This window comes from Alnus glutinosa, chromosome 4 (assembly GCF_958979055.1).
Source record: "Alnus glutinosa chromosome 4, dhAlnGlut1.1, whole genome shotgun sequence".
NCBI classification, from domain to species: Eukaryota; Viridiplantae; Streptophyta; class Magnoliopsida; order Fagales; family Betulaceae; genus Alnus; species Alnus glutinosa.
Genome location: NC_084889.1, coordinates 26327156 through 26349892, shown reverse-complemented (window position 1 = coordinate 26349892; position 22737 = coordinate 26327156). Strand labels below are relative to the sequence as shown.

The 22737-nt window shown below is 37.8% G+C and overlaps 2 protein-coding genes and 1 long non-coding RNA gene across 3 annotated transcripts; all 3 read right to left on the bottom strand.

Annotated features, from left to right (window-relative positions):
- Positions 1-326: 326 nt before the first annotated feature.
- On the bottom strand, positions 327-4250 carry LOC133865998 (protein DETOXIFICATION 16-like). Its single transcript, XM_062302541.1, has 8 exons — positions 3871-4250; positions 2359-2903; positions 2072-2158; positions 1869-1925; positions 1309-1547; positions 884-1002; positions 688-774; positions 327-594 (listed from the first exon to the last, which is right to left on the bottom strand). Exons 1-8 carry the CDS (start codon positions 4150-4152, stop codon positions 535-537), a joined length of 1476 nt encoding a protein of 491 aa, XP_062158525.1. The 5' UTR covers positions 4153-4250; the 3' UTR covers positions 327-534.
- A 6112-nt stretch (positions 4251-10362) lies between these two features.
- On the bottom strand, positions 10363-12284 carry LOC133866891 (uncharacterized). The gene is made up of 6 exons (XM_062303544.1): positions 12027-12284; positions 11691-11924; positions 11488-11580; positions 11266-11367; positions 10721-11174; positions 10363-10613 (listed from the first exon to the last, which is right to left on the bottom strand). The coding sequence occupies exons 1-6, from the start codon at positions 12114-12116 to the stop codon at positions 10441-10443; spliced, it is 1146 nt and encodes a 381-aa protein (XP_062159528.1). The 5' UTR covers positions 12117-12284; the 3' UTR covers positions 10363-10440.
- A 4398-nt stretch (positions 12285-16682) lies between these two features.
- LOC133865398 (uncharacterized) lies at positions 16683-19468 on the bottom strand. Its single transcript, XR_009899711.1, has 3 exons — positions 19435-19468; positions 19232-19264; positions 16683-17052 (listed from the first exon to the last, which is right to left on the bottom strand). It is a non-coding gene; the product is annotated as an uncharacterized LOC133865398 (long non-coding RNA).
- Between the last annotated feature and the right edge of the window lie 3269 nt (positions 19469-22737).

The window sequence follows — 22737 nt, the reverse complement described above, 5'->3', positions numbered from 1 at the left end:
TAACCGCATTTTCACCCCTAAACTAGATGCATTTTTTATTAACAACTGAGACGCCACCGGCTATTTTTTCACCTTTCCAACTTTCATGGTCTTTTTCTTTTCTTTTTACTTTCCAAAACAGGGTTCACAGCATTAGAACTTGGAGAATTAACTGCAGCAAGTTTTCTGAATTTGACTTAAGTGCTATAAAATATTACGGCATATGTTCTGTAATTTTTTTTGATGATCCAGATTTAATTTTACTCTCTGATAATAATTTGGAATTAAATCTAGCCCGTTAAAAAAACTACAGTAGTTTTATTACAACACTTAAGCCAAATCATCAAGTTTTTTCATAGAGCCACTAGCTAGCCAAGTGCATCATTAGATCTCAACATCTGCCAATGATCATTATGAAGATCATATAACTTTGATTTCGTAGTTAAGCATATCAAGTAAGTTTTATCACTAAGTATGAAGATCCCAAAATTTTCCAAGGTATATTCGTCTACTGCCAAATAAATTTTCTCCGTTGTAGGCACATTTTTCAAGCCTTCAAGAGATTATTTCCACAGGAATTACCGAGTCGTAGACTCTCTCTGTAGCCTTCTGTGCCTAAGTAGGAACGAGAATATCACATGTAGTGAGAAAAATGAACAAAATAAAAGAGAAAAAGAAGAAGCAGAAGAGGGAGAGCTAGAATTATACTTGTTGCTGCCAGTTTGTGCGTATGGTAACAGTGAGAAGTGATAACACTTGGACTACGAGTGCACATATGATCCCCAGCCAGAGCCCCTATATATCCACAGTATTTGAACAGATAAGATTACATTAAATCACTTGCAATTAAAGCAAATGTGAAAAAGGGCTCAAGGTTATGAAAGAAGAGAATGAAAACTTCTACCTTTCCTCCAATCTTGAAGACAAAAGCTAATAAAACAGCAGCTGGAATCCCAACCAAGTAGTAGGAACCGAGATTGATATACGCACCAATCTTCTGCCAACCGCATCCTCTAGCAGTGCCTAAATGTACATAAATAGATTGTAAATTTCAAATTAATCTACTAAAATTTCAATATATAATGTTCACAAAACATTTTTCAAAAGGATGCACAGTCCATTCAGGAAAGCACACCAATCATTGTAATTGTTGCTGCTTGCAGTCAATTTAGATCCCTGCTTCACTGCTAAACAACTTAATCATAAATTTAGGAACCCTACCAAGGTGATTGTTTTCCCATGGACAAAGAGCCTTGAAGATTTTTTTTGCTTTTTAATCAGGTAATGATGTTAATTTGGATTCACTAAAGCATGAAAAATTAGAAAAACCTGAAAGAACACACTGGAGGCCGTCTAAAAAGTTGGATACTGCAAGAATTGGCATCATGATTGCTACATATCTGATCACTTCTACTTCATCGCTATAAGCATAACCCCAAACGTTGCGTATCAATATCAGGACTGATCCGACCAATATACCCTCAGTGATTGCCATCACAAAGACGACGCCTACTGCTAAACGTGCAGTTTCAGGATCCCCAGCTCCTAATTCATTTGAGACCCGAGTACTGTAAACAAGAGAAAGGGCGCATATTAAAAGATATGAAGATATGGCATAGAATAAGAAAGTGGGGGGGGGGGGGGGGGTGGAACACATTCCAAACCTCCATATGTGTATCAAATTCCTTTTTCAGCAAAATCAAAATGAAGATTTTGGAAGCTCAAAGGTTAGTATATGTCACGTTAATTAAATCAGTTGTCGAAATTTTTGGGATGGCACCAACCAAATTGCTTAAAATTAAAAAAAATAAAAATAAAATGCTTAAACTGCCATAAGATTTATGAACTTGATATCAGAAATAGACATTTATATCAATTCAGCAACTCACCTTACAGCACAACTGAGTCCAAACGGGATCATCCAAACTGTTGCAGCTGTATTGAGACTGTCAAACATAAAAATGAGGAAGTGTAAACATAATATGTAGGGTGAGTTAAAATAGAATAATGAAGAAGAGTAAGAAGGAACTCACAATCATCAAACAGATTTAGTATATCCATTGTAGAAAGATCATTAAAGTTAAGAACTAACCTAATAGAAAGCACGGAAGTTTCTAGCTCTGGATTAGGAAGAAGACCAGATAGAAGAACCATCAATTCAAATGACCACATTTCCAAGCTGTTCAAATCATGGAAAAAGATCACAGCTAACAGCATTAGGATCTTTAAAGCTGAAAATTTGTATTTACATACCTCAGCATAGTTATTGAGAAAAGAATAATAGCATTTTTCTTATACATTCTCATGTAACAAAGACAGTGAGGAAGATAGAAGAAAATGCGAAATTATTTGTTTGTGATGTTAAGAAAAAGAAATTACCAAACCATAACAGCTGAAGGAATAGCAAGTCTCACAAAAGTGAGCATATTGTGGAGGGCCTCCTTTGAGAAACCTGTCCAGGTTTTTACACATGAAGAAGAGAACTTGATATAAAATACCAACAGTAATACATTGATCCAATAGGAGATGGAATTCGCCAAGGCAGCTCCTCTAGGTCCAAGTCCAGATTTAAATACCAGAACCCAACATATAAGTATGTGCAGTAAAGCTGTGACTGCAGAGCTTAGCATCATTGGAAAGACAATGTTTTGGGTTTGTAAGAATTTATTAAGGCACTGCAGAAGACCATAGGCAAAAAGACTCGGGATCATGAAACGCGCATATTGTCCGGCTTCGGTTGCTATATCATGTTCTTGGCCAAAGAGGATTAGAAGGGATCTTGTGTTTGCCCATATGATCGCAAGGGGAATGCTTACAAGAAAAAGAACAAGCATGGCTCTCTGCATGTGTATTCCCATCACATGATACTGCTTTGCTCCATATGACTGGCCACATAATGTATCCAACGCACTTGCCATTCCCATCTGTTCAAGTAAATAATCACAAATAGTATAAGAAACTTAGAGAAAGTAACATGCAAAGAGTTCTGTTGAACATAACACATTTTTCTACAACAAAAGAAGAAATCATGAACCATAATTATGTTTTGTTGTTGTTTGGAACAGCATCGACCATGAGTTGAGAAATTGCAATGCTTTTAGTATAAAATTAGAGCCATTAATTTACTTCCTTTGCCTATCAGCAGACAAAAGAATCATTCACACAGGAATAATAACTGAAGCTTTAGACCAGGAATCCATAACCTGGGTATTCACTTAATCCAATGTGGTTCATGGGATTAATTTGTGTATAAGAGTGGTTAGTTGCAAGGCATGTGAATGTTCAAGGCACTCGGAATTTTAGTGTTATGGTATCTGAGGCAAAAGTATCAGTTTCTTGCAAGGATTCTTTTTTGTCTGCAAATATTCGGTTGCATTTAAGTGCATCAACTTGGAATAGTAGACCCCACTTCCAATTTCATAGCTGGGTTGTCTAATATACCAATGGAATTGGAAGTAAATTTACATGCCACTGAAGGAGATTCAAAAAGAAAAAAGAACAAAAAAAAATCCGAGAAAATCCTTTTCTGCTTTTGAGGGGATTGAGGAAAAAAGAGATTGATAAAACTCATAAAAATTCAGAAATCTCTCTCCCAACATCTACAACAGTACTTAAGAACAGATATCAGGAACGTGTACGTGTTTTCATTTTATACAATCATTTCTTGAAAACATGTAAAAAAGCCATTTTTTTCACTTTCTGGCCCTGTTTTACATTCCCTTTCCACATCATCCCTTTTCATCTTTCAACCAACAAAACACGTTTTATCCGCCTTCTTACTTTCAGCAAGAACAGAAACAAGAAAAGCAATACATTTTCCTTAACCAATCACATCCAACCAAGAACCATTAAAAACAAATTCTGAGAAAAACTGAAGAGAACCCGACTCACCAACAAGCTGAAACCGGTGACCGTTGCGAAAGAAGTGGCCATGGACGCACCAGACAGAGCCAACTCACCAAGATGACCCACAAACATTATAGAGATCACCTGCAAACAATATTGTAACAGACTCACAGCTATCAGAGGCCCTGCCAGCCATAGCTGCTTTCTTACCTCCTCAAAAACTCCCTTTCCATTGCTTCCCTCCCTCTCCCTACTCACTCCATCTTCTCCAGAGATTTGGATCAATGGCGATCTCAGAGATGACTTTTCTTCTTCTTCTCCCTCCATTTCCTCTTTTCTACACACACACAGAGAGCGAGAGAGCGAGAGAGAAGGAGAAGACGTGTTAATATTTGGAGGATCCTATTCCTATCATATTGCAGTTGAATGTTTTTTTCTAAGGACTAAAGTGACCTTATCGTTTCATTTTCATTGCCTCGGGTGATAGCAGGGTACGTTGGTAATTTAGGAGAGTTTTTCATTCTACAATGAATGAATGAATGAATATATATATATATATATATATATATATATATATATATCCAGAACATAAAGAAACAAGAAGAACTAAGAATAAAAGTACGCGGGCAATACTTTTGAAGATGTGGGCCTAATGAGCCTTGACACGGATGCCAAAAATCTGAGCCACCAGTTAAGATGGTAAAGGGTGGATGCAAGATCTATAGGATCCAAACACCACGTGAATAACCATTACAGAGATCACAACAGAATATACAACAGAAAATCCTACAGAACATACAACAGAAACACAGAAATTTAAAGAAAAATGTTAAATTTACAACACCAACACAACAACCACACAACAACCCCTCACATGAGGGTGGACCCCACATACTGGGGCCCACCCTCATGTGAGGGGTTGTTGTGTGGTTGTTGTGATTGTGTTGTGTATGAATCAAATCCCAAATTTAAATGCCTAGAAATACAAAAGATGAAAAAAAATCACAACAACAACACAACAATAGCATCAAAACGACGGTGGGGCAGGGACTGGGAGTCCTCGGAGATGGCACATGTAGACCACGCGCCTACTCCGAAGGACCTCTCTCCATCAGCTTCGCCGTCACCCTCCGCCTCCACTTACATCAGAAGCAGTTCCACCGGCCTCCCGCTAATCGGAGCGTGGTGTAGGTACACATGTCAATCTTATATGTAAGTCGTAGGAAATTTTCTACAAACAAATTTATAAGAAATTTCTGTTCATAGTAATTGACATGAAGACAAAATACAAATACGTGTGGCGGCTTCTTATGGTCACGTGTTCAACCAAACAAGACAGAGTGACAGACAAACACAACGACAGAAATGTGTTAATTCTAAGTGGAATTGGCTTTTTCTTTCTCTACATTTAATAAATATATACGGTTACTTACAAAAAAATTAAAAAAATAAATAAATATATACGGTTGGATTTTAGCAATCAAAGAGTTACGTTGTTTGACTAGGAATCAAATCAAATTTTTTATGATGGATCCATGTGATTCATTTGAAGTATAGTTTAACGACTCACTCCCCCACTAAGGTCACTACATATTTATAGCATCGATCCAACTATTTTTCCTGGTTCGAATGGTCAGATCGGCAACGAAACTTTTGCAAAACAAAAAAGTAGTCATCACGACCCTTCATAAGATTGACGACACTTTGATAATTAAATTAGTCTTATGCTGATAGAGAAAAAAAAAATGAAGAGTTTATGAGACAGATCGAGAGAGAGGAATACCTGACCAGATATTCGGATTAATGAAAGTCCAACAACATGTATAAGGACATATTTACATATTAAATAGAATAAAACAAGTGTTACCAAGTATGATATAAATTTTATTACCATTTGGTTACGAAGTGACTTGAACAATTATAACAGTATACCACTATTAATATTTAAAGAGTTTTAGGGTACTCCTTTCATTCAAGATTACCTCATGCATTCGGTATTGTATATGTGTGTGTATGTAGTTATTAGGAACTGAGCTATGGAATGTTAAAAATGAATATCATACGCTTGGCATTAATTCTATTTTTATTTTTATTTTATTTTTCTCTCAAAGAAAATTAAACTTTTTTCTTCATATTATCAAACTAATTTTTTAAATTTTCTCTCATAGACAAATTCAAAACACGTTTCATCTTTAATCAATTTTTATATATTACCATTAAAAAAAGAAAAGAAAAATGCTCTTTGTCAAACTTGTTCGAAAGTTAAATGCTCTTATGTTATCAATTCGGATAGGTTTTTTATTAGATTTGGACATTACTGGCCTAACATCTTTACTTTGCACAATTTTTTTTATCTACTAAAGCTAGTTTTTAAGCTTTTTAACGCAATCTAAATCATTATCTTAATTAAAACGACACGGACAGACAAGGAATACGTAAATTAATAATCAAACTGCATGTTAGTCAAGCACGGTGTACTAAGGATAGTTCATTAATAAATGAACTGATTAAGTACATATTGACTACTAATAAAGCAATTGTGATTATCTTGAGGACCAGGATCGAAAGTTTTTGTTTCTTTACCCCTTTGAGAGTGACTTTGACATGGACCACTGGGGAAATGCCGATCGCTTATTAGAGGCGTATATATTGTGTGTGAGAGAGATAAGAGCTATATATATATATATATTATTATATATATATATATATAGTGCTATATATATAAATAGGTGGATCGATGCAGTACTGTCTCTCTTGTCGATCTCGTTTATACAGTGATCCACAAAACGTCCTTTTCACATAAATCTAACCATGGATGAAGGTTTCACACACATGCATGTGATAGCACATCCCTTATAACCCTTTTCACGTATTCAATTAGAAAAGAAACATTAAAAATTAAAAAATAAATAAATGCATATCATAGGGTATTGCATATATCCGTTACACAACAAAAAAATTTGTCACTTTGGAAGCAAATGAAACTCTAGTGTAATTGATTTTAACATTGGAAGGATCACATGTAATGGTTAGGGGTGAGCAAAAACCCGCACACCCGCACCGCCCTGCATCCCCTGCCTCGACCCTAAAATTTTGATTTTTAGTTGATTTTTGCGAGTACGGGTCCAAAAATGATATATCCGTGTGGGACGGGTTGTGAGTTAAGAGTTGGGGTTTTCAAAAACCCCAGGGACCCACCCCTCCCCGCTAAAATAAAACATAAACATTAAAAAACTCTACATTTAACCCATTCGCCACATTCTAGAATATTCTCTTCACCCTTCTTCCTCCCCCAAATCTTCAAGATTCTTCGTTCCTCTTCACTCTTCAACCTCCACTAAAATCTCTCCCCCTCTAGATTCTTAATTCGTTCTTCTTCACTCTCAGCCTCTCCTAAAATCTCTCTCCCAAATCTTCCTCTTCACTCTCAACCTCCCCGAAAATCTCTCCCCCAAATCTTTCTTTCGTTTCTCTTCACTCTTCAGCCTCCTCGATTGTTCCCATCTTCGTTGGCTCCACCGGTCCTGTGGCCTGTTGGGACGTCATGAACATGCGGTTTCAAGACTGGGAAGATCGGCTTCAAGACCTTCGGTTGTTGATTCTCAATTGCATCCTCGTCCATAGGTTGGTGCTTCTCTCATTCTTTGGCCTCTGTTGCTATCATTTTTTTATGAATATGGCTTGAATCTAGGTATTAAATATGGGTATTGAATCTTTGCTAGCTTTCTAGGTATTGAATCTGGCTTTGGTTTGATGGTTTCTCATGTTTTGACCTGAATCGGGGATACCCGCACAATCCGCCCCACACCACACCTGCACTGCACAGATACCTGTGATTTTTCAGCGGGTCACTGGTGTGAATTTGTGAACCTGTAGAGATGCAAGGTGGGGTCAAAAAGGGGGGAAAACCAACCCCCCGCCCCATGCTTCCCCATAGTAATGGTTGTATGCTTGCAATTTCACTCTCATATGCATATGTATGCGAGAGTTGAGGCTAGGCTTGACAATTCAGGTCGGATTCGGGTCGACCCGACTGACCCGATTACACAATCGGGTCCAACACGAACCCTACCCGACTATTAATCGGGTTGAATTGTGGAACCCGAACACGACCCACTTACCATCCGTGTTACCCGAACACGACCCGGGTAACACGATTCACTGATTCAGCAATTTCAGGCTTTCAGCCGTTGGGTCTTCCGTCTTCGTTGCCGACTCGCTGTTACCATCAAGCGCTGGGTCTTCCGTCTTTCATCGCTGACTTGCTGTTTCCATCAAGCGCTGGATCTTCCGTCTTCGTCGTTGTTACCATCAAGAATCCAAGATTCAGATTTCAGAGTTCAGACACAAATCTCTCTCTCCGTCCTCATCGTCTCCATGTCGTTCTTCTTTTTCCACTTCAGCTCCTCCCTAACCCTCCTCATCTCCATCGCTCTCTTCGACTCCTTCAAATCAGCCCCAACATGAACTCTGGCACACTCGCCACTCCCACCAGAAACCCCAAGTACGGGGCCGGCAGCTCCGGCTTCTTCACTGGAGGAGTATATGCGTTGACGCACTGCGACTCGATGTTCAATTTGTCCCAGGATTCCCAGAACCTCTGATTCCCATCCAACGATGGCAAAACCGTCCTCAAAACCCTAGAATCTTCGAGAATCACCAGGAGTCCAGGACCGGTTCCGTGTCATAAAAGCCCATTCTTCACTTACACTAATTTTTTTTTTTTTTTTTTTTTTTATAATATTACCGGGTCAGAATCGTGTCTGGTGGGTCAACCCGTGGATTGACCCGTCAGACACGATTATAATCGGGTCGACCTGATTATGACCCGAACTCGATTATACTAAACCCAAACCCTATTTTCCCGTGTCGGGTTCGCGGGTTGTGTCAAAAATTGACAACCCTAGTTGAGGCAGAACTAAACATTTAAGCGTGGGAGACAACTAAAAAAAAGATTTGGAGAAAATATTAATTTACATAAAAACATAAAAACATAAAAACATAAAATTAAAGAGTCATTTTATAATTTTTGGGGGCATGAGCGGATGTGAATCAACTAGTACAAAACATGGAATATATATATGACTGCTTCGAGGGAGCCATAACCACCAATGGCGACTTCGAAGGAATCATAACCTTCAAAATACAACAAACTGTATTGTAGAAAATAATAAAAGAAAAGTTTATATATCTCTCTCAAATTACCATTCAATTGTCAATGTCCCCCCTCCTCCTCCTCCACCCCCCCCCCCAAAAAAAAACTATCAATTATGTCAATGTCTCCTCTCAAACTATCAAAAAATGTCAACGTCCTCATTAATTTTTTTTAATAAGACAAAAATGTCCTTATGAATTCGGAAAAAAAAATATATAAAAAAAAAAAAAAAAAATTATTTTTTTAAAAAAAATTAAAAAACAAAAAAAGAACGCAATTTTTTTTTTTTAAAAAAAAAAAATGCACATATCCCCTCAAATTACCATTCAATTGTCAATGTCACCCCTCCTCCCCCAACACTACCAATTGACATTTTTTGGTAGTTTGATGAGGACATTAACACAATTGATAGTTTTGGAAGGACATTAACAATTGAATGGTAGTTTGAGGTAGATATGTACACTTTTCACAAATAATAATCAACCTTTGTGAATTGATTCATGAACAAGAAAAATTGAAAATCCTTGCTATATATATATATATATTCTTTTTCTATGCAAACAGTAGGGGAAAAGAAAAAGGGGAACGATTACAAGTTTACAACAAACCAAACACAACGAAAGAGTTAGGCAACCCCACAATAAGCCCAAATACAACCAAATGAGTATTGTAAATCATATAATAAAAGGGAATATGCCAAATAAATGACACTGCCCTTTGAGATCTTGGCGTAGATACCAAGGAAAATGGCCACCTTGACTTGCGGTTTGTGGCGAGAGACTGTCCCGCCACTACAAAAATCGCATGAAATAGCCACGTGCAGTTTGACACGTGTACAGTGTCGTACACGTGTCAAACATTTAGACACGTGTACTTTGACACGCGTATTACGCGTGTCAAATGTGCATGTTACAAACTGCACATTTTGACACGTGTATCGGAATACACGTGTCAAATTTGACACGCGTATTCCAATACGCGTGTCAAATTTTTTTTGACACGTGTATCAGAATACACGTGTCAAATTTGACACGCGTATTCCAATACGCGTGTCAAAATGTTTTGACACGTGTATTCCGATACACGTGTCAAAATGTTTTTAATTAAAAAAAAAACTAAATTCAGTTTTTTATTTAATTAAAATTTTTATTTAATTATTTAATTGTATTTTTAATTAAATTAAAAATACAATTAAAAAATTAAATAAAAATTTTAATTAAATAAAAAACTGAATTTAGTTTTTTTTTAAAAAAAAATAAATTTTTTATTGTTTTATAAAATTTATTTGGGTTAATTAAATTTTTTTTTGAATTTTTCAAATTTTGTAATTTTCGACCACAAATAACGCAGCATTTATTTTACCCAAAATCAACACGAAATCATACTACACAAACAAATAATTAATAACATATTCGTTAACAAGCAAATATTTACGAACAAAAAATAATTACACAAAATATCTACAAATCTGAAAGGCGTCTCTGCGAATCACGAGGTACCGTCCCAGGCGTGTTCTCGCCCACCGGCGATTGCTGCGCAATGAATGGTGTAGCGGGCGAAGGTGTAGCGACAGTGGAGTGCTGGCTCAGCTGTCGTCCAACAGGCGACAACGTACCAACCGTTGTCGAATTACCTGCAAATAATATAGACAATTAAAGTATATAATATTACTTGCAAAATTAAAGGGGTAATGAAAACAAATTGAAATTAATTTTGTCCTATACACAATATAAACCATACCTGCAGATGCACTACCAACGGACGACGTACTACCTACGTGTGCAGGAGAAGACTGATTACCAACACATGGTGCTGGTACTGCCATGGAGGACATGAAGACCTCCATCTCTCGCAAGCGCTGCTCTATGCCGTCGAACTGTTGCACGCGCTGCTCCAAACGGTCATTCCTCGCTCGCTCAGCATGTAGCTCCGCTTGCATCTCTTCCATCTTCCGAGACTGTTCGGCCCAATCCCGAGACGTCCCCTGAGATGGTCCCCCCTGTGACCGAGGCCTATATGAAAAACATGTCCCTCGAACAGGTGTGACGTTCGGGCCAACCTGCCGAACCCTCCCTGCATACTCAGGCCTCCCAATCGCCTGTTCGTAAGCGTCGTTCGGTGCCCAACGCACCGTGTCTGCGGAGACGCTTTGCGTGGCGGCTGGATCACTGGCTAAACTCTGCGTCATCCTCTCCTGTACGTCGTCAACATGAAAAAGTCATATATTGAATAATGACATATCACACATAATTTAAAAATATTAGTAAACTAAATCAGTAGCATACGCATAAGACCCGTGTACGGTCGTTCAGGAAAGTGCCGTCCTTCTTTGTGTGGGTCTTCACGAACGACGCGGCGCGAGTGGGGGGCGTGCCAGATGTACATGCCTGTCGTCATGCAGTTGACATATATAACAAACAGATAGCGATAAAAATAGTTTAAAGAAAAAGAAAAAGAAAAACAATTACCAACAAATATTAAAAACATAAACATATATATTTAATTACCTCCTCGTGATTAAATCTGGCATAACTTTTAGATCCCGCACAATGGGGTAGGTCATTCCGCTCCCGCAACCTCTTCATCCGTTCAGAGGTTGCCTACGCATTGAACATGAAAATAAACATGTAACAATTGACACACTTAAATTAAAACTAAAATTAAATGAACTGTTATTAAAAAATAGTTGACAATTTTTTGGCCTACATACGATTTTATGCTCTCTGCACCAATCTCTCAGCAGGAATTCTACATCTTCTGCATCATACTGCTCAAAAAATTTCTCCGGCATTCTCGCACGGATACTCTCGGGCGTGTCACCGTCTCCAATTCCTAGTTGGGTTTTGAACCTCGACTTCCACGAGCGGTGCTTACGTCCAATATCATTCCACGCCTCCTGTTGTGCCCTGCGCATGTCAACTGATACAGGTAGATAGAACTCCTCCTGCACATTTCAATCAAAGCATTATAGGTTTAAAAACTTCAACCTAAACATTAAGCTCAAGTTTAATTCAAATAAATAATTAAATTATATTCATAAACATACCATCAGTGCGTTCCACATTGCCTGCTTAATCTGCCTATTTACCCTCGCCCATTCGTCCCACATGTGTATGTAGGACCCACTCCTGATCATCTTGCCCACTTCCCGCCGAAAACGATTGCAGGCTCGTCCTACAGGTTGTATAGCAGCATTGTACTGCAATACAACCTTCTTCCCCCTCGGGAGCACCCAGTTTCTCGCTGGGTCGTCAATCACCTCATAATAAATGGTCCCGTCTGGGTTGTACCCTAATGAAAAAATATATTCAACATTAATTTAATTGGTTAACACTAAATAACACACACACACATATATAAACAAAATGTAATCAAATAGTTATTTTTTTCCAAACCAAAAAAAATATTTTGGTAACATAATATGAGTTTTAAGGATGTCTACATATGTACTTACCCATCAACCTAATCTGCCCAGTCCCTATGTGCTGCGTCGCTGGGTCGCCTGCAACCTCCTCGCCAACCTCTCCGGCTGGTGGAGGATGCTGATCATCATCTGAATCCATACCCTGGGGGCTACCGGGGGCCAACTGATCGGTACCCAACATCGCAACGTCCTCCTCATGGGTAGTCTGGCTCCCCCCCACATCTGGCATCTGACTCTCACCGGAAAGCGGCATCTGACTCTCACCGGAAAGCGGCATCTGGCTCTCACCAGGTAACGGCATCTGCCTCTCTACATGCCCCGGGCCCTGACTCGCCCCCGATGCTGGCATCTGTCTCGGCCCCAAAATCTGGCCCTGCATCGCCGCCTGTGCCGGTATCTGTCCCAACCCCACAGCCGGCATCTGCATCTCCCCGGTCTGTGACAGTGGAAATCTACAATCCTGCGTCTCACTATCAGGGTTACACGTCATAGGTCGACTATACGTATACGGAAAGTACGGCGCATAACCCTGTGACCCCACCCCCTCTTGCACCCACCATCGATAGGCGTTACCCGGTTGGGTGAACCCTAACTGAGATAATGTCGGCGGCTCCGACAATGGAGAGCTGCCAACTCCAGCTGTGCTGGTCTGCCCGTGATCTGACGTGGGCACGGCCACCATACCCGGCAACAATGGTCTATAAGCCCCGTCTGGGTGGGGTGGCCACGCCGCAGTATATACTGGCGTCGAATCAGTGGGCGTGGTCATGGGGGGCACGGGTGGGCGAGGTGCCCGATATGCATAAGGATGGCGTCCCTGGTCCATTAATACCTGCGAATAAATGTAGACAAATTAATTAGAATATTTTTTGTAATATATTTTTAATGAATATGCAAATTATACAACGAAATTTGCATATAATAATAGAAACCCTTATTCAGTTCAAGCGAATTGTACAAACAATTTATATATCAGTCAAGTGTGTTGAGTTCAAGCTAATTATACTCACAAGAAATACATCAATCATTGTATCACGGGAGCTTCAATCGGATCAATATCGGGCCTGTCGTACTCGAATTCATCATTCGTATCAGGTAGGTCATCAGTGGCTAGTACGAGCGGTACGCACTCATGGTAGGTTGTACCATCCTCATTACTCCCATCCCCCTGGCCAACGTCGTACACGTTGCGCGGTTTGGTCCTAACCGCACAAACCCAATTTGGGTTCCTTCCATATTCGACGTAGAATACTTGATCCACCTGAGATGTAAGCACGTACGGCTCGTCCTGAATCAGTTCTCCCCTGTGGACGAGGTGATTGAAGTTGACAAACACTAGGCCATACTCGTCTATTGTGAATCCTCTTTCCATCGTGGGGTCTGCCCAATTGCACTTAAATAGGATGTACGTAGTCCTGTCATAGTACTCGACCTCAACTATATCGGTTAACTGCCCGTAGTACGTTTCGCCTTCAACGGTAGGAACACATACGCCGCTGTTCTGAGTCCTCCTTCCCACATCATGGGCAAGCGTGCGAAACAATTTCCCATTTACCACGTACCTGTTGTACTTGACCGCTGTCTCCTTCAGCCCTCTACAACGCATAACCAAGTTGTGGCCCAATTCCTCCCTACGTTGATCGTCAAGGCCATCGACCTATGTTATAATTACAAATATTAAACACGTGTATTGGGTAATTATATTGAACCCGCATAACTTTATCCAACTTAAAAATTACAACTATTTCCTTACATATGCAGGGTACCATTCGCAGAACTGCTCATGATGTTCTGCTTCAATAAGAGCCTCCGTAATGCGACCTCTAGTGCATGATCGCCTAAGCGCGTCTTTGTGCATCCTACATTCAGCGTATACAATTATGTAGTAAAATCAATTAGATGCGTTATTCGAATTCTGTTAAATATATAAACACTACTTACGTCCGCAAATTGTGAAACTCTTCAGAGTTGAACACAATATAACGATGAATCTGGTGCATTATCAACCGGTTCAGGGTAACACGCGTGCCCGCCCCCTTGGATCCATCAGGATTCCTCTGAGGTCTGTTGTGGAATGTTGGTGCGTTATTCAGATACCTTGAACAGAACGTTACCAGCTCGGTCGCTATGTACCCCTCTGCAATGCACCCCTCAGGAGCCGCTTTATTGCGCACAGTAGACTTGAAATGCCCCAGACTCCTGGTGTACACACATACACGACAATTTAATTGTCGTCAATTATGGTTACATTTAAATCAAATTATATATTTACATATTACGCTGAATTTTACCTCTCTGCCGGGTACATCCATCTATACTGCACGGGTCCGCCAAGTCTACACTCGCGCACAAGATGCACGACCAAGTGGACCATGCTCGTAAAAAACCCTGGAGGGAATATCTGTTCTAGTTTGCACAAAGTGATACAGACGTCACCCTGCAGTCGGTCCATATCTTCTTGTGATAGCTTTGTTGAGCATATGCCTCTAAAAAATGCCGAAATCTCCACAAGAGGTCTAACAACTTTATCAGGCAATGACTTACGCAGTGCAATTGGAAGAAGCTGTTGCATCAGTATGTGGCTATCGTGGCTCTTCAACCCGGAAATTGTACGGTCCTTCAGCCGAACACATCGTGAAATGTTCGAGGCGTATCCGTCCGGGACCCTCACATTTCGAAGAACCTTCAGAAAACTTTCTTTGTCCTCTCTAGTCATGGTGTGACAGGCAGCGGGAATATACGTTTTACCATTGGCGGCCGTGAACGGATGCAACTTAGGTCTCAACCCCATTTCCTGCAAGTCCAGCCGAGCTGCCAAGTTGTCCTTCGTTTTCCCTTTTATATCCAAAATAGTGCCAAGTATATTGTCCATGACATTTTTCTCTATGTGCATAACATCAAGATTGTGCCGAAGCAAATTGTCTTCCCAATACGGCAATCTGAAAAATATACTTTTCTTCTTCCATATAACATCGGAACTCCCTGCACCCTTCTTCCGCTTCTTCCGTTTCTTCTTCTTACCCGCGGTCTCATCCCCAAACGCAACTCCGTCCAACTGTTGGAGAACCTCGTATCCGCATGGCACAATCGGGGCGCTGTCAAATTCTTCAGTACCGTCAAATGTCCTCCTGTTAAGCCGCCACAGATGTTCAGGCGGCAGATATCTCCTGTGCCCCATATAGCAAAATTTGCATCCGTTCTTTAAGCGTATAGAACGCGTCGATTGCATACAGCAAGGACATGCCTTCGCACCCCTGTTAGGCCAACCAGATAAATCTGCATACGCTGGAAAGTCGTTTATCGTCCACATCAACTGAGATCGCATAATAAAATTTTCCTTCTTTGAAGCATCGAATGTTCGTACCCCTACATTCCACAGTTCCAGCAACTCATCAATCAATGGCTGAAGGTAAACATCAATATCCATACCTGGTGAGCTCGGTCCAGGGATAACCATGGAAAGGATGAAGGACGACTGTTTCATGCACATCCAAGGTGGCAAATTGTAAGGCACAAGCATTACGGGCCATGTGCTGTGGGATGTGCTCATGTTCCCAAATGGATTAAATCCATCTGCTGTCAAACCAAGCCGGACGTTCCTACTCTCTGCCATAAAATCTGGGTGTAAAATGTCAAACGATCTCCATGCCTCACCGTCGGCCGGGTGCCTCAATACGCCATCCCTAGTGCGGCCTTCTGCATGCCATCTCATATGGGGCGCAGTATGCTCAGACATGAATAACCTCTGCAACCGTGGGATGAGTGGAAACCACCTCAAGATCTTCACCGGGCGTTTTTTTCTCGCTGATATGATCTCACCATCATCATCTACATGTGTATCAGCCCTCCACTTAGACTCTCCACATACGGTACATGAATCTAATTCTTTATTGTCTTTCCAGAATAACATACAGTCATTACGGCACGCCGGAATCTTCTCATACCCCAGACCCATGCCACTTAGGAACTTTTTCGCCTCATACGTGTTATCTGGCAATGCCTCATCGCAAGGAGGCAACAACTGATTGATGAATTCGAGAATGTCTGAAAATATCTTGTTACTAATACCTCCAACGCACTTCAAGTTGTACATGTGTACAGTAGCACTCAATTTACTGTGCTTCGTACCAGGGTGAAGGGGCTTCTCGGCAGTCTTTAACAGCTCTTGGTACTTCAATGCGTCCCCGCACGAGGTATCTTCATCAACTTGTTGCGGAAGAGTACTGACCCCTTCAGGAACATCGTGCATGCCGAAGGCGTCACGCAACATGGCGTGCATGTTATCATCCTGTTCCACGGCGACACCCTCCTGTTCTGTGACATGATCACCATGTTCAGTGCTACGGTCAGCGGCCTCTGTGCCACTGTGATGACTCGAACACTGACCAGGAATAGCGGAACCAGTCGTAGTCTCACCGTGCATATACCACAAATTGTATCCCGGATTCATCCCCCGACCTCCAGTCAGGTGGGCAAGAACGTACTCAGGAGTGTGACGCTGGTTATTTCGACAATACTTGCATGGGCAGTAAATTTTTCCATCGCCGGCCGTACAATTACTAACGGCAAATGCCACAAACGCCCTACACCCATCGTTATACCGTGTCGTACCCCTAGGTGTTGACATCCAAGACTTGTCCATGTTTATCTGTATAGGGTTAAGAGGACAAGACAAATCATACGGCTTACAGTATAAACGTGTACAAATATATTTCATTTTTTATTTTTAAGGGTTTAGGGTTAGGGTTATGGTTTGTTAGGGTTTAGGGTATTTTTTTGTTTTGAAAGTGTAGGATTATTTTATGTAGGGTTTTAGTTTTTTTTTAGAAAGTGTAAGTGTTTTTATTTTTTTTATTCTTTTAAAGGGTTTAGGGTTAGGGTTTGTTAGGGTTTAGGGTTAGGTTTTATTTGTTTCTTTAAAAGTGTAGGATTTTGTTTTTTTATTTTTAAGGGTTTAGTGTTAGGGTTTAAGGTTTAGGGTTAGGGTTTTTTTCCTAGAAAGTGTAGGAATTTTTTTTTTTTTTTCGGTTTAGGGTTAGGGTATTTTTTTAGAAAGTGTAGGTTATTTTTTTTTTTAAGGTTTAGGGTTTAGGAGTTAGGGTTTAAGGTTTAGGGTTAGGATTTTTTTCCTAGAAAGTGTAGGATTTTTTTTTAGGGTTTAGGGTTAGGGTATTTTTTTTAGAAAGTGTAGGTTATTTTTTTTTTAGGGTTTAGGGTTTAGGATTTAGGGTTTGTTAGGGTTTAGGGTTTAGGGTTTAGGGTTTAGAGTTTACGGTTAGGGTTTGTTAGGGTCTAGGGTCTAGGGTTAGGGTTTAGGGTTTTAGGTTTTTTTTTTTTTAAGCGATTAGGGTTTAGGGTTGTAGGTAAAAATTTTTTTTTCAAGGGTTTAGGGTTTAGGATTTAGGGTTTTTTTTTTTTAAGCGATTAGGGTTTAGGGTTTAGGGTTTTAGGGTTTATGGTTTAGGGTTTAGGGTTTGTTAGGGTCTAGGGTTTAGGGTTTTAGGTTTTTTTTTTTTTTAGGGTTTAGGGTTTAGGGTTTGTTAGGGTCTAGGGTCTAGGGTTAGGGTTTAGGGTTTTAGGTTTTTATTTTTTAAGGGTTTAGGGTTTAGGGTTTTAGGTAAATTTTTTTTTTTTTAAGGGTTTAGGGTTTACGATTTAGGGTTTTATTTTGGTTTAAAGCGATTAGGGTTTAGGGTTTAGGGTTTTAGGGTTTAGGGTTTGTTACGGTTTAGGGTTTAGGGTTAAGAGTTTTTTTTAAGAAAGTGTAGGAATCTTTTTTTGTAAGGATTTAGGATTAGGGTTTAGGGTTTTCGTTTTTTTTTTCGAAAGTGTAGTAAGTTTTTATTTTTTTTAAAGGGTTTAGGGTTTTATTTTATTCTTTTTATAAGAGTTTAGGGTTTGTTAGGGTTTAGGGTTTAGCAGTTTAGGTTTTTTTTAGAAAGTGTAGGATTTTTTTTAAGGGCTTAGGGTTTAGGGTTTAGGGTAAGGGTTTTTTTTTAGAACGTATAGGATTCAAAGTTTATTTAAGGGTTTATTATTGTGTTGGTTTTATGGTTATGATTTTAGGATATAAAGTTTATATATGCATATGAGAGAAATTTTAGTATTTTTTTTTTTTGAGTTTTTTTATCCGAAGATACCAAATTCTTCTTATAAATCTGTAGTCTCTTCACATGAATAGTTAACGTTAAAAATGGAAGATAAAAAACAAATTCGTCGCAATTGATGATTTATGACGTTTGTTTTAAGGTTTTTTTTACGAATATGATTGTAAATGGTGGACAGTGGAATATTTGTTTTTTTGTTTTTTTTTTCCCAAAAATACCACAATTTATATATATTAGTAGCACAATTTATTTTCCCCACAATTTATATATATTCATAGCACAATATGTTGATTATAATTTTGTATTTTAATTTTACTTTGCCATTATTGCTCACGATCATATTTTTATAAAATTAAGATGATAGCGGATATTTTTTCTTTTTGCCACTTCATAAAAATACCAAAATTCACAATAGCACATTAAATCCATAGTAGCACACTAAAATATATCTCAAATATCCTCACATCAAGAGTTTTTTTTAAAAAAAAATTAAATATAATCACCAATAAATTCCATATTTCCATATTCCATATTTTCCATATTTCCACCAACTAGACAATGATTCAGTAATAAAAAATCAGTAATAAAAAATCTACAAGTATATATTCCATATTTCCACAAACTAGACAATGAAAAAAATTATACAAATATCACAAAAAAAATTAATAAAATATACAAACTTATAGCAAAAAATTCAAAACAAAAATAAAAATAACTCACAGTGATTTTTGTAGTGCAAGCTTGTACGTGTACCTGGAATTTTTGACAGAAAAAAAAAAATAAAATAAATAAAAAAAATTAAAGCTCAAAATGTTAGAACAGATATGCACTGTAAACCGAGAGAGAGAGAGAGAGAGAGAGAGAGAGAGAGAGAGAGAGAGATTGAGAAGATGAGTGAGAGTGAGAGGAAGTGGAGGGAATACCTTGAACGGACGCGAGGGCTGTGGTGGGCGGGGGACGTACAGTGGCGAGAGCTGAGAGAGAGAGAGAGCTAGAGAGAGAGAGAGAGAGAGAGAGAGAGAGAGAGGGCCGGTACCGGACAGTACTGGCCGGAACGGGAGGTGAGAGAGCTAGGGAGAGCGAGAGAGAGGGAGGGTCGCCGGCAGAGAGCACCGGAATGGGCTGTCGTCGCCGGCCAGAGCTCGACGGAGAGAGAGAGAGAGAGAGAGAGAGAGAGATAGAGTGAGAGAGAGAGAGATTTACGTAAGAAATGGGTAGCTTCCTCTGGAAGCTACCCATTTCTTTTATATAAATTAAATATAAAATTTAAAATTTAAAATATATTTAAAAAGTATATAATTTGAATAATATATAATTTAAATATAATTTATATCCAATTGATTGGCCAGGTGGCGCGCGGGAGAACTCCCGCGCAGTACCTGGCCAATCAATTGGACACGTGTACGTAGTACACGTGCCCAATTGGGGACGTGTATGTAAATACACGTCTCCAAATGTCATTTTTTTTATTTTTTTTTAATATATTATATATATATATTTAATATATTATATATATTTTATATAAACCCATGCAACCCATAACGTGTATGCACTGCATGTACTGCATGTACACATGGCTAAACCCTAAGACCTAAAACTAAAACATAAACTATAAATTAAAACTAAATATAAACCCTAAATTTAAATCATGACACTAAGTATAAGTATATATACTATACTACCATAACCCTAAGTATATGTACTATATATTATTTTGAATTTTAAAATGGCGGCGCGCGGGAGACGTGTAAGTAAAATACACGTCCCCCATTGTAGAAATTGTATGTAATTAAAAAAAAAATAATTATATATATATATATATAATTTAACAACGTAAAAAATTGTTAGGGTTTAGGGTTTTAGTTTCTTAGGGTTTAGGGTTTAAGGTTAGGATTTTTGTTTTTAGTGTTACGAATTTTTTTTTTAGAAAGTCTAGGATATTTTTGTTTAAGGGTTTATGGTTTAGGGTTTAAGGTTAGGATTTTAGTTTTTAGTGTTAGGGTTTCTTTTTTTAGAAAGTGTAGGTTTTTTTTTTCTTAGGGTTTAGGATTTAGGGTTCGTTATGGTTTAAGGTTAGGGTTTGGTTTTAGAAATTGTAGGATTTTTTTTATTTTTTTTATTTTTTTTTAAGGATATAGGATTAGGGTTTAGGGTTTAGGGTTTTACTTTCTTAGGGTTTAGGGTTTAAGTTTATGATTTTTGTTTTTAGTGTTAGGAAAAAAAATTTAACAAAGTGTAGGATATTTTTGTTTAAGGGTTTAGGGTTTAAGGTTAGGAATTTTGTTTCAGTGTTAGGGTTTCTTAATTTAGAAAGTGTAGGGTAATTATTTTTTTAGGGTATAGGGTTTAAGGTTTAAGGTTAGGAATTTTGTTTTTAGTGTTAGAGTTTCTTTTTTTAGAAAGTGTAGGATATTTTTGTTTAAGGGTTTAGGGTTTAGGGTTTAGGGTTTAAGGTTAGGAATTTTGTTTTAGTGTTAGGGTTTCTTTTTTTTGAAAGTGTATGATATTTTGTTTTTTTAGGGTATAGGGTTTAAGGTTTAAGGTTTTTGAATTTTGTTTTTAGTGTTAGGGTTTCTTTTTTTAGAAAGTGTACGATATTTTTGGGGTTTAGGGTTTAGGGTTTAGGGTTTAAGGTTAGGACTTTTGTTTTTAGGGTTTAGGGTTTGGGTTTTTAGGGTTTGAAAGTGTAGGAATTTTTTATTTTTTAGGGTTTAGGATTTAAGGTTTGGGGTTTAGGGTAAGGGTTTTTTTTTAAGAACGTGTACGATTCAGAGTTTATTTAAGGGTTTATTATTGTGTTGGTTTTATGGTTATGATTTTAGGATATAAAGTTTTGGGATACAGTTTTTGTTTTGTTTTAAGAGTTGAATGTTCTTTATTTAAAAAACAAAAACAAATACGGGTTTAGGGTATTTCTTCTTTTTATAAAAAGGGTTTATTGTTCCGTGTTTAGGGTTAGGGTGTTAGGGGATATTTTTTAAAAAAATGGTTTAGGGTTAGGGTTAGGGTTTTTGTTTTGTTATAGGGTTTGGGCACGTGTACTGAGTACACGTGTCCAATCCGGGACGTGTATTTAAATACACGTCCCGAAATGTATTTGCATGCATAAAAAATATATATATATATATATATATATATATATATATATATATATATATATATATATATATATATATATATATATATATATAATTTAACCACATAAAAAAAAAAATATAAACCCATGCAGCCTGAAATGTATATACCGTACATATAGCTAAATAAAAAATAAAAACTAAAACCTAACCATAAAATTAAACTCTAACCCTAAGTGCATAGACTATATATAGCTATAAACTACAATCCTAATTAATGGTACGTATTGTATATAGTCATAAACCCTAACCCTAATCCTCGTGATTTAATATATATATTTAAAAGTATACAATAATAACACATGAAAAATATATTGACATTATTATTCATAAAATGTAAAATCAATTAAATCATAACCCATAGCTTTAAGTGTATATATTATATATACCTATACAACATAAAACCCTAACCCTAAGTGTATATACTATATATAGCGATAAACCTTAACCCTAAGTATATACTATATATAGCTATAAACCCTAACCCTAAGTGTATATACTATATATAGCGATAAACCCTAACCCTAAGTATGTATACTATATATAGCTATAAATCATAAGTTTAAGTGTATATACTATATATATCGGTTTTATTTAATTTTGAACTGCTCATGATTTAATATATATATATATATATTTAAAAGTGTACAATAATGAAACGTGAAAAATATATTGACATTATTATTCATTAAACGTAAAATCAATTAAATTATAATTCATAGCCCTAAGTGTATATATTATATATACCTATAAACCCTAAAACCCAAACCGTAAGTGTATATACTATATGTATCGATAAACCATAATCCTAAGTATATATACTATATATAGGTATAAACCCTAGCCCTAAGTGTATATACTATATATAGCTATAAACCCTAACCCTAAGGGTATGTACTATATATAGCCATAAACCCTAAATGTATATATGTACTATATGAGGGACTAAACTATAAGTATTTAATTCATTATATAGCGCAGAATTCTAAAAATAATTGCAATTACTATATATAGCCATAAATAAAAAGGTTACTGTATATAATTTCTAAACCGTTTACATGCATGCATATCTATATATATAGTATTAATTAT